General features: G+C 37.2%; 1 protein-coding gene across 1 annotated transcript; it reads left to right on the top strand.

Moving 5' to 3' along the window:
* The first annotated feature begins 7,530 nt into the window (after window positions 1-7,530).
* On the top strand, window positions 7,531-8,191 carry LOC137585936 (uncharacterized). The gene has a single exon (XM_068301968.1). The coding sequence runs from the start codon at window positions 7,595-7,597 to the stop codon at window positions 8,189-8,191; it is 597 nt and encodes a 198-aa protein (XP_068158069.1). The 5' UTR covers window positions 7,531-7,594.
* Window positions 8,192-13,264: the final 5,073 nt, after the last annotated feature.

Below are 13,264 nucleotides of genomic sequence, written 5' to 3'. Positions count from 1 at the left end.
CCTCTTTCCATTCCCATCATATCTACCACCATAATTTATTTGATTTATTTTGTACGCACAGCACGTGAATTATGACAAGTGTGTTTGGTATGCAGGTGGGTAGTAAGCGGGTGAAAATAAAAAAAAAAAAAGGTAGAACGCGTAGTAGCTGTGCAAAGGCATCGCCAGAGCAAGTTCTCTAAAAGTATTTTGATGCTTGACAATTTTTTCAAATTAAAAAAAAAAAAGGAAAAAGATGGGGAAAGGGAGCCAAAAAATAAAAAAGCGCAAGAGCTGCTTAACTCACTTATTCGGTAAGGAACATATAAAACATACTGTATAACTTGGTTTGGTTCTTCTCTAGCTTGGCTTGGCTAGGTGTTCCATATATGCTCTCATGCATGGCAAGTGCACGGGTCTATGTGTGTGAAAAAATCTATGTGTGTGCATGTGTGTTACATACTCAATATATGGTAGAGTGTGAAGTCCTCCTTAGTTCCTTGGGGTTATTGGCCAAGCATTTTGATCGTCTACAAGGTAATTTTTCAACGCAAATTGTTCTCTTTCCTTTTTTCGGTTTAATGTTTAATATAACTTAAGTTTAAGTTAAACATTTGAAGGTTTAATCATAACTAAAATAAAAAAAGTCCGAATTGATTATCCTCAACTGACAATGAGATACAAGAGAAATTATAAAATTTACAAGATTTCTTTATTGTATGGGAAATTTAAATAGGTTTCGAAATATTCTAATGGAAAATAAAATCACAAATCGAAAGCTACCGAGAGAGGAGGTTTTCATCTTGATTAAAACCATGGTGAGTAAAAAAATACCATTCTCTTTACTCAATACGCTACGTTGAGGGTCAATTTGTTCGATTGCGAAATGAATCGACAGATATTTGCCCTGGGGGGTCTGCTGGTGAAATCAATGGGAATTGCCATTACTCTGCTGAGTTTAATATTGGTTTTATGCATTCGTATTCGCTCTCATTTTCATTGCATTTCCGCACATTTGCACACACAAAGCCCACAAAGTTGGCTTCTACTCAGCTCCTTTTGCCGCACATGCAATAAGTTGCACTCCATTACGCGGTTTTTAATATAAAGAACCCAAAAAGAAGATGAACACGGAAGTGGATACGATGGAGACTTGATGGCATTTTCATTTGTTGAAAGGGCAATATAGATGTTGCTGTTGCCATTGCCATTTCCAATACCGATAATAGAAATTGAGTGTTGCATTTGCTTTGATTTGATGCTTTTGGCTTTGGCATTTTGTTTTCCAGTTGCTGCTGCTATTGCTCTTGCTTCTCAACTCAACTAAGCCTTTGTTTGGCTTGCCTTGGGTAGGGTTTAGGTTTGCGTTTGGGTTTGGATTGGCTTACGAGCGTACGTTCGTTTTGCTTGGCTGCAGCTGCCTCTGTTAGCGGCTTACGCGGCAGCATTTTGAGAAATGTTATAGCGGCTTAGGGATTTTGCGGTTTTTTGTTATTGCTGTTGCTGTTACTGCTGCGGCCTCCAGCCATTGAGTGCCAGCCTGCAGAGCTTTTGTCAATTTACTTGGCCCTTTTGGTTTTGATTTGGCATTTGCCAAAGCCACATTACGCATACGCACTGTTGCTGTAAGGGTTACGCCGACAACCAGAAAAAAAAGCAACAACGATTTCAAAATAAACAGAAATTTAATTTGATGTTCATGAATTGAAATCTGATTTCTTGCGGCTTGCAGTTGCCATTTGAAATTATTTACAGAGCTCAAGTAATACTAAAATGAACCCCTTGAAGATGCATTTCTATTTGAATGTACATATATTTGGGTCTTTTGGCATACGTAGTTACTTGCTCACTTAACAATTGAGTAATCCTGAAAGAGTATTTGCTGTCATTACTGCAAAAGCATCTTTGAGCATGTGGGATACGTTGCTGATAATATTACGCATACGCAATGTAAAATGGTTAACCACCTTAGCATTACACATACGCCTTGTATGCAACCAGGAATACTCGAAGCCATTTATGGCTGAACGCTGTTGCTCTTGTAGTGTGTTCTCACTAATAAGTTTGGACGCAATGCGTCAACCACAACACATTATGCATATGAGCAATAACTGTGCCATGAGATGAATTTATATACTGTTTTTTTTTTATGAGAGTTCAAGATTGAATAAATAAAGATATGTATGTACATTGTATGTATGTACATACAGTTAGGACAAAGATTTCTAAACAATACTAATTATACAGGGTTTAATTAATGTTGGTAATCAAATTTTATTAGATTTGTGGAAACTAAATGCTTTAAATAGCAACTTCATCATCAATTAACAACAAACATTTAATATATAAAAAGCCAATATTAAAAGGAGTCTAAAAAACATATTAAAAGAATATTGAAATGAATTTAGATTTTCTTTCAAACTGCTGACACTTGGTCAAAATAGTCAAAGCAGTCAAAGGCTGGCGCCCAGCTGTGCCAGGACCAGCACCAGTTCCCTTATACAATATTTCAACACACTAAATGCTGCCACAACACAAGCACACACACACACACACACACAACACATGTACACACAATTCATTTCGTGCAATTTCCCGCTGTGTGAGTATATGTGTGCTACTTTTCCTCCCACATTTATATTTTTGGTCATCCAATTTTCTATGTACGTGTGTGTGTGTGTATGTGATTTTTTTAGTTTTAGTTTTTTATTTTTTATTCTCCGTGTCCGTTGACCGCCTTTTTGGCTTTGGTAGCTGCTTGAGCTGCGGTTAGCTTTGCTTTTTATGACGCTCTCTTTCTTACTTTTTTTTTCCAGCACTTTTTGTTGTTATTTTTGGCCGTGTTGTTGCTGCTGTTGTATACATATATATTTACAGAGCTTATCTTTGACCACACGTATGTTGGCAGAGCAAAATTGTTTTTGAAATTGAAAAATTGCAATACAAGCTGAGCTGCCCTCGCTGTTTCATCCCGCGCCCATCTACCCCTCTCTGTCTGTACTTTGTATGTGTGTGTGTCTGTGTATGTGAATCTGTGTGTTCTCCTGCTGTAAAGCAAAATAATGCCAACAAAAAGCTCTCTTTGGGCTTCCCATCTAAAGCGGCATTTTTCTTTTAGTTTTGCACTGCGCCCATTCCTTTTATTCTCATTTTTCTTTCCTCTTTTATTTGCTTTGTTTAGCATTTTTATTTTTCGTGTTATTCTTGTCTTTTTGTTAGATATATTTTCCTTTATATAGTATTTAAGTTAGATTTGGTGATTTAATAAAACATAGACCCAAGTACAAGAATATTTACCTGAAAGTAGTTTTTTACTTATCTGACAGACAAATTAGCATAAGGACATTAAGTTTAAAGTTTAATTTATAACTTTTTATGAAAAAACAGTTGACTTGCATTTGTAAAATCTAATTTAAATGCACTTAATTAATTTAGTTTTGCATTGTCGCCTTTTGACATGCTTACACGTACATATGTATCTCTCTCTCCCGTTACAAATATCCGCGAATTTATAATATATCTAATGGCAAATCGATTCAGTTTATACCATTCTAAATCCCATAACAACAGTGCCAACAATAATAACATTACATAATTATGGTCGAATGATTGCAAAGCGTAATTAAAATTATTTTCATTTACAAAAACATCCAAAGTTTAGATAATTAATTTGCATTTCTATGCTACTTATACATGTATGTATCGATTGCGTATGTTCATGTGTATGTCCGCACGTGATTGTGTGTGTGTGTGTGTGTTTGTGTTAAACCAAAAACCCCAAAAAAGTATCAACAAATTGTCTGAATTAGGCATTGCTTAGCACTTATTTAAATTCTGTGGACAAACTCTCATGTTTGCACACAATTCCCCCCAAAATGCGTTTGGTATATTCGATAATGACAGTTTTATCGGTTGATACTTTTTGGTTTAGCAGAATTGGTAGAAAATCTAACAGAAGAAAAATAAATAAAGATATTTGATTTCCGGCTCCTTTAAAACAGACTTTTTCGGTAGGGTTCTCTGTAAAGGCCGTCTAGAAATATTTTAATGTGCTAGGAACATAAATGATACAGTATTCATATTAATTTGTGGATATATTTTTAAAAATTTCCACCTTAAGCCTTCGCAGATTTTGACAGGATATTATACATATATATATTATATATTTTATAGGATATTATACATATATTATTCAGAGATTTTTCCAACTGCCTCAAACTCTCTGGTCTTGGGTAAAGTTAACCAAAAACCAAGGTGTTTATAATTCAATGGTATCTGGCGCTAAACAATTACGTGTTTTGTTGTTCGCCATAAATATCTAAAGGCTTATATTAAGAGAGGGTGAAAATCAGAATCAAAAGAAGAGAGAGAGACAGATTGAAAATCCCACATCACATACTCCAAATGGAAAGGAAAAGGTGAAGTAAAAGCTAACAGCGCACAGGTAAAAACTTCTTCACCTGTCAGCAACTGTGGAAAACTTTCTCTGTGTGCGTGGGTTTTTTTCGTTTTGCCTTCGTCGATTTGGTTTGTGTCTTGTGTGTTGAAGAACTGTGATTTCTGATTTCTGCCCTGTCTTGCCTTTTCAATTTCTTGATGCCTACCTTGCCCGCCTACGCCGCATTCCGCTTTCACCCCCATCTCCATCTAAAACGTTATCAAAATTTATTGAGCGCTGTCATGAAGCTGTCAAAGTCGATATCAAAAACATTTGATTTTTGACTTTATTTTGTCAGCCAGCAACAAGCTAGGGAGAGGCTCTGGCCCTGGGCCCAAAGCCCTAGTCTTGCCCCACCCACACAAGCTTCTTTGCCCATCCCAGGCTGCATATGTGAAAGCGAAAAGAAAGAAATAATCATAATAAAAAAGCACATAAAAAAAGCCGTGAGCTGAAAATTTTCATGAGCTCCCAAGGCGCGCGCAGGCAAGGCACATTGATAAATTAATGATTGCCAATATGAGAAGGCGACCGACATCGGGAATGAAAGTGGGGAACGGGAATGCCAATATCGTCAACAACAAAAAGCGGAAGAAGGGCGAATGTAAAGCTGCCAAGTTGCATTTGTCTGGGGATGGGCTTGAAATTGAATTGAAATAAGGCAAATGTAAGCAAGTTCAAGAAAAATGTTTTAAATTCATTCGAGAAATGGATTTTATTCGTTAACAATAAAACTCCGCAGAACCATCAATAAGCAATGGGCACCGCCAGGCGTTATTACCGAAAAAGCCCATCTATTTTATTATTATAGAAAATATTGATTCAAGTAAAAGAAAGCAGTATGTTTCTGTGAATTCCTAGAAAACAGAAGGTCCAAAGTAAATCAATTTGGCTCAGAATTTAGCAAAAGAAGTGACTAAATTTAAACAACTAACCTTCTAATCAACATATTTGTTAGTAGTTGTGGTTCAGAGTTACTAAGAATAATTTCACATACGGAATTCTTAATAGACTCTTGCGAATGAATTTCTATGGCATTGCATCCACTAATGAATATTAATAGTCGTCAACTGGCTAGGACTAGGATTAAGACAACGACTCAAACACCTGTCAGTCTATGCTCACTGTCTAAACGCAAGTGGGTATATGTGTGGGTGATTGTCTATATATCAAAGCGTCAAAGCCACTTGTCTTATCAGCCTGTGCAGACTTTCCAGTTGAAGGCTATTAACAAAACAAATATAGTTTGGGCATGAAAGGCTGGCAGCGGCTTTAGCACTCTTGAATCGTTGAACACGGCGGATTAATGTCATTTATCACGAAAGGAAAATTTGCTGTTCTGCTATTTTTCTCCATCTCCCGTATTGGTCTCCCCTTTTTTTTTTGAGCAGGCATTAGCGCACATTTGAAATGTACAAAATAAATAAAAGACTGGCTGAACTGCCAGCCAACCCACATACATTGCTTTGAGCTTTGAGGCCGGATTATGCCTGGCGTTTGTTGTTCTTATTGTCAATGGCTTTGTTGTTGCGGTTGGCGTGGCGCAAAAGGATAATGACAAATAATCAAGGATAAACGTTTTTGATTGATCTTTAATGGCAGTTGCTTCATGCTGTCTCATCTCTCGCCCACTCTCTGCCCCATCTCCTACCATCTCTAGATTGACAGCCACCACAATCCGAATGTAAATCATATTAACTTAAATGTAGCATAAAACAGTAAGGACTAACGAATGATGGGGATACACATGTGTATGAGGGGTCGCATTCCATGAACAATTGTATTTAGAAAAGATGCTTTTAAATATCCAAGACACATATAAATAACCCAACACAAATTGTCGACGAAAAGTTGCCGAAAACGAAGTAAAATTCTTGAGAAAAGCCAATTGAGGAGAATGTCTTAGAATACATATGTGGGTGAGGGAAAACGAATGCGTTCCAAATAAAGCAATTAAGCGGCTTACAAGCCGCTGCCAAAGAGTCTTTCTTCTTACAGACACACTCACACACACACACACACGCACACTTCGAAAAGACTGACAAGTGGAGCGATATAAAGAAAAAGAAAAGAAATGAAGAAAACGGCTGGAAATTAATTTACATGTGCGATTCATCAATCAGCAGAAAGCATTGTAGACCACTCGAAGGAGTCTTCAGGCCGGTTCAAGATGCTAGGCCAAAAGTCATAAGTGGTCCATGTGTGTGTGTGTGTGTGTTTGTTTGTTTGTATACATGTATATATACATATGTATAAGAATGTGCAGCAGGCCGTGCCTTGATTGATGATAAATACGTACTACCAACCCCTCCATGATCTATCTCCAGTTCTGTTCAACTGTGTCTCTCTCTCACTCTCTCCGACTATCTCTCTGATTCTGCCTCTATCGCTGTCTCTCCTGAGATAAAGCGTTAAAATGCGCCGCATATTAAATGATGCAACCATTGGTAAAAGGACAACGGGGCAGAACTGGAAGTAAGGACATGGCCAATGCTTTGTCTATTTTATTATTATGTAATGCCCGACTCGGGCAATCGTTCGTTATAAATGACCATTTGTTAGACGACAGACGAGTTGGTAACGGGCTTGGGGAGGTAAAGTGTAGCGTTTCCGGGGTTGGGGATTGTTGTTGGAGCTCAGTTCAGTTCCCCCCTCTTTTGGTTTTTTTTCACTTTATTCATTCTTTCAGCCCCTTGTGCTTGTCAGCTTTTGTTGTATTGTTTGGCCAGTGATAACATTTATGCTATTACACAAATATATATACAATAAATAAATCAGTATTAGTTGAACTTCGGTTTGTCTCCATGCCACCATCTTTCAGTATGTGAGTGTGTGATTGTGTGTGAAAATGTTTAATATTTCATTTTGTTCGGTGGCTTTTGTGTCTACTAAAAGTTCAGTGCCCAAAAGGTTATGATATATGTTTTATCTAGTAATTGTTGGTCAAACAGCTTAAACTAATATATAACTTATGAGTAAATATAAAAAGAAATACCAGAAAATATAATTAGTTTTAACAAATGTATAGAAAAAAGAAATCAAACTTTCCTTCAATGCCAAGTGTAAAGTAATTTTAGTTCCAAATTTAAATCATAGAAGTTATCTATTATCTGTCATAAACGACTAATAAATTGTGGATAAAATTCAAACTAAATCAACAGTATTAATATAATTATAATGGAACTTTACAAATTACACTCTATAGTCCCGATTCTTCTCTCCCTATTATTTCTGATAGTGGTGCAAATGGAACACAACTTTTTACCAGAGCGTTGCGTAAAAATCGTAAAAAATCACACTGAGCTACTCCATCGTAAATGCCAAGGAAAATTTCCATTGTGGGCCGCCACTAAATACCAGGATACATTAATTGAGAGTGGTGAACCGATGGGTATATATATGGTCGACTCATTGCACCATGTAGTTCTCATATTGAAATCATCGCCCCTATTGGATTGTCCGATTCTTGAGTTTGTCGAGGTGAACGTTTTGAATTGTATTGATGAAAATGGCGGTAATAATACAATCACTTTGTCCAGTGCATCAATATTTTGTTTTCCATTTCACATTCAAATGCCCGATGACCTTTTAAAGGACTGTCTCGAACAAAATGATATGGATTCGGATATAATAAACGATGTTTTGAAAACCAAAATGGGTGTCGTTCACTACACATTCGAAGAGAATCGGGCAACAGTCGAACTAACAGCCAGTAAGGGCTTAGTCTTTTTACTTTGGATCATCATTTTTAGTCATAAATTTATATGCTCTTAGACATTTTTCAAAGAGAAAAAGTAAAGCTACGAAATTTAACAATAAACTTCATACTATTGTTGCCCAACATTTTAGCCAAATCACAGCATTTATTTATGCTTGTCTCATATTTTTATCGAGATTTAATAAGATGCAGAGATTAAAGCTTAAAGAATTCAGATTTGCTAGTAAGCATATGTATTAGATGGTACTGAATTTAGTTAAAATTGTAACGAAATATCTTTACATATTGTCTATGTATGATGTATTTATTTGTGAATTTTGTTACAGTGCCTGACAAATGCGACATCTGACTCACAATAAAATAAAAAAAGCTTTTGTTTATTTCATCATTTAAATAATGCGTCTGCTTAAGAAAATATAAATAAATAATTGGCCAAACGAATTCCCCCAAAGGAGTCGTCTGGTGGCATTGCGCCTTTGATGCGCAAAAATTTATACACCGACTATATATGTATGTATTGTACACCCCTCCGTATATCAGTATAAGAGCCCACGCCCCCTTCAAAGGTCACAGACATTTCAAGCATTTTGTCGTCGCGCCATTTTGTTTGTTCTTGTTGTTGTTTGTTTTTTTTTTTTAGCTTCTCCAACTTGTTGTTGTTGGCACTGGTGCTTACAAATGGCACACCCAATTCAGAAGTAAATTCACATACATGCAAACCGGGGCCGAGCTCATCAGACTCCCGCACACAGACTACAACGACAGTTGGCAAATTTCATTCACATTCATATAATACTCATATTTGTGTGTGGCGCACATTTACTGTAGTCAAATTAAAAATGTCCGCTTCAGGTACACCCCCGCCACCTGCAATAGAAAACCCCCAAGGTTGGTGGCAACAGCTGACGGGGAAGAGAGGGGAGCGTGTTTCATTCATAAATTAAAACGCTATGGGTTTTGGGTTCGCATCAAGGGTGGAGTTTCTAATAATAATGGTGCACAAGCCATCGTGTGTACCTTTCTGCACCCCCTCGATGTACCTGCCATATCCCCCCGTGTTCCCTTGCAACTGTGGTGCATGCGATGACTAGAACAAGTTAATTATGCAGGTTGCACTTGGAGAAGGTTGCCATCATAAATTGTGCGGGCTTTAGATTGCGGCCAGGGGGGAAGGTGGCCTGGTGGTGGAACTTTCCAGCAACGTTTAATGAGTGTGCAAATGTCTCGTCTATACGTGTATGTATGTATTTGTATGCGTGTGTATGAGTGTGTGTGTGGGTGTCTTCATAGTTGTTTTCCGGGAAATGTTAAATTCAATTGTCAACCAAATTCTGTCTGTTGACTTTTCCCATAGAAATTTTCAATTGCAAAGGAAATAGTTTATTCTCCTTGAAAATTTTTCCATTTTTAAAAGCTGTTTACTTTTTTCAAATTATTTAGGCATATTTAAAAATTTGTGCTCTTTTTTATTCGGAAACTTTCCAAAAACCGATTGGCATTTAGTTTTTGCTTAGTATGACAAACAAAATGGAAATACAGTTTCTTAAGAAATTCATATGACCAAGCAGCAATATGTTGAACATTAAGAAGAATGGGGGAAAGTGCTTAAAAACATGCAAACACTCAAATGAAATTAGCGTTAGTTATCCGTTGGAACAATAGAGGTAACAAAAGTGCAACTAAAAACAAACTGTGAAACTGTTCAACTCATTTCTGGCCCGCATGCGAGTTTTAACTACCAAAAACTGCTGAAAGCAACAACTACAATCAAAGTGCAAAAACTTGCGAGTGTTTGTCATGTGCCAACACTTGACTGCGCAGCAAAGTATGCTATGGTTTTTTGTTACCAGCCTGTTCTCTTGTAAATGTGTGTGTGTGCAGCGACTAATTTGCGCATAATTAAATATAAATTGTATGCGTCATTGTTTGTTTTTGCTAGTATTGCTGTTATTGTTGTTGCTGTTGTTGCTGTTGCTCAGGGACAAGCAATGGGCGTAAATATATTAAACAAATTACTGGGCGAATCTTTTCAAGATATGTAGGAAAGTGTATGCGTGCATGCATGCCAGGCAATGGGCAACCATGATTGCAGTTTTGTGCAGAATTCACTCTTGGCAACTGACAGGTTAGCTTGGCAAAAAGGAATGAAAATGTTGAGAGGAGTGAAGGACTAAAGGAGAGCAGCAGAAGCTGGCTAAAGAAACTGGCGAACCAAATGCAATGTTTTGGCAACAGCACAAAGAAAATGTAATTATTTACGCTCTTGAGCAGACGACGGCGTCGACGACGATGACTATACCAACAACAATAACAGCAACAACAACAACTTCCGTTGCTGCTGTCGTTGGCTGCGGCTGTTGTTGCTGTTGTCGCGTCAACAGCAATTTATTTGAGTGTGAAAAAGATGAATTAATTTTACAGCATTGTGCAGTACAATTAAAAATTATTTGCTCTTTCTCCCACTACACCACCACTGCCCATTTCGAATGTCAGAGACCAGAGAGCAAAGTGAAAGCGAGATAGAGCTAAGAAAATGAAGAGAGAAAGAGAGTGAGCAAGCTTAATTGCTGCAAAAAGTTGTTGTGGCTTAGCCCTTAGCCATAGACGTTGCCTTTCCAGCAGAGTATCCTGCAGCAATTTATGTCCCCGAAAACCGGGGCGGCAAAGTCCAGCCATTGGAGGACATTTTCTGGCCCCCCTTTTCTTTTTTTTTTTTTTTTTTTTGTGTGTAGGCCTCCGGACTCTTGACACCTCTCTCTTTCTCTTTCCAAGAGGCAGGCAGCATCATTGTTTGGCCTTTGTTTGTGGCTGATGATGAGAAAAGTTTTTGCCTGGCAGTTGAAGTGTTGGCGACGTTGACGGCAAAATGTTGGCATGTTTTATGCATTTTCTTATGACTTTACTTCTTTCCAGTTTTTTGTTTTTTGATTTTCTTTTACATGCCACTCTCTCGCTCCCTCCTTGTTTTTTGTAGGTCGTAGATTTGTGCGTTGCGTGAATTATTATGTACATTTTGAAAATGTGCAACAAAAACAACGTAAATTTGTTTTGCTACCAACCGAAGAAAGAAAAGAAAACGTTGACCTGTTTTTATTTAGATATTTGTCATTTTGCCAAAAAACGATGGGGTTCGGCGGGAGAAGGGGGCTATAACTTAATTAAAGTAAATGTGTTTTGGGACATAAGAACTTGTAATTACTTGGGCGTGGCTGAGGCCAAAAATGTTTTTCCTCTTCTATTGTAAAGTTATACAATAATTTTTCAACCATTTGCACTCGCTGGCGCTCTTTCTCTTTCTTACTCTACGTAAATCCAAACGGCTCATCAAAAGCCGCACAAAAAACCCATCAAATGCCAGACATCAAGCTGTAAATCCCAAATCCTGCGAGTAATTTTATTTATATATTTATTTATTTGATAATTTGCAGCTATGTCGCACACACACACACAGACAGACAAACACAACCACAAGTACGCACACAGATATACAGAGAGAGAAAGAGACGAACCGCAAACAATTTTTCCGCTTATTTAGGCTTATTTTGAAGTAGAAAAAAAGTGCGATTTAACTTTGATTGATGACAAATGCCTTTTGATCACGCTGATTTGATATGATGAGTGACACACACAGACATCACAGCCAAAAGGAGGAAATTAAGCAAGAAAAAAAAGAGAAAACATAAAAAATATGGCATAAAGAAAACGTTTATTCATTGCATTTAATGAAATTTTTGTTTGATTGAGTTTCACTCTGTCTTTCTCTCTCATTTTACATGTACATGCAAAAATGAAGTATATATGTATATGTGATATACACAAACATATACACATACATCCATATGTATAAATAAATTTGTGCACGTAACTGAGATCCTACAAAGCCAAACCCCAACCCTGAAGCCCTTGCCAATTTGTTTTATAAGTGCACGTCAAATTTGATCGTTTACAAATGCAGGAGATGTTACTCGTACCCCTTATCCATTAGGAGGGGAGAGAGAGAGGATGTGTGTTGAGTATATTACACCCTTAATATGCGTACCATTTATGAATAATGTGTAAATGTGTGTGGATGTTGTTGGGTATTTTTATTTATTTTAGTTGTAAATGGCAGCACGTCGTGAGAGTATTATTCACTTTGGGCGCAGCTCCTAACATGCTGAACGCCAATGTTGCCCCACAAAGTTTCGATTGAGGCATTTAAAATTAGTAGCAACATAGTTTTAACTTTGGTCTTAAACTATATGTGTATTGCCAATAACATTCTTTAAAACAAAGTAACAGTTTCATATAAATTACATGGTCCCTTTTGCACTCTCCAAAGCCCTGCATTTATTTATACTTATTACATAAAGTTTAGCTATTAGGATCTGTAAAATTGTTCTGCAAAAGGCATTCAAAAGTCTGGTTAACAGAAAAAATTTGATATTTGTGATCTACTCATAGTATGAGGCTAACGGTAACAACAACCATACCAAACTTACAGCCCCTAACAGCATATATAACTCTAAGGGAAATTTAGCTCGCGTTTCCTGTTCTTTTACCTTTACGTATTCATTTTTCTTGTTCACTTCTTTCAAAATGTAATACACGTTGAAAGAGTTGACAACTCGAATGTGGGTGTTTTTTTTTAACCTTCCCACTACCACGCCCCCAAATTTTCGATGGAAGCCAACGAACCAGCCAGCCAGGCAACCATCTAGCCAAGTCATTTATATGCAAGTCAAGTGTTTGGCAAACTTTATGTGAAAAATTGACAAAGGACTTAGGGAAGAGAAGTTAGGTGCAGGTGCAGATGAAGATGAAGGAGCAGATGAGCTGAGCTGAGTTGAGCTACATGTTACGTGCATTTAAAAATGTGCCGCTTGGCGTTTTAATTTTCCAAAATAGCTAAACATAATTTATAAGGCAAAGGAAAAAGATATCTCCACACATACATACATACACAGATACATAAGAAAAATTGTAGGGCAATTACACGTGCCGAGGTAAAAAAGGTTGCCGAAACATTTATGACAAACAACAACATGAGCAAACGATAAACGACAACAACGATGAAAAGAGAAAGGAGTAGAGAGAACATGATGACATGATGTGTGCAAAGAGTCGCCGAGTGAGTGTCAGAGTCAGGA

Source organism: Drosophila tropicalis, unplaced genomic scaffold (assembly GCF_018151085.1).
Source record: "Drosophila tropicalis isolate 14030-0801.00 unplaced genomic scaffold, ASM1815108v1 contig_878, whole genome shotgun sequence".
Lineage (NCBI taxonomy): Eukaryota > Metazoa > Arthropoda > Insecta > Diptera > Drosophilidae > Drosophila > Drosophila tropicalis.
The sequence above is the reverse complement of the archived record's forward strand: the minus strand, read 5'-3'. Positions and strand labels throughout refer to the sequence as shown.

Excerpts from the sequence above, each read along its gene's own strand:
- LOC137585936 (XM_068301968.1), top strand. The coding sequence starts at position 7,595 with ATGGAACTTTACAAATTACACTCTATAGTCCCGATTCTTCTCTCCCTA.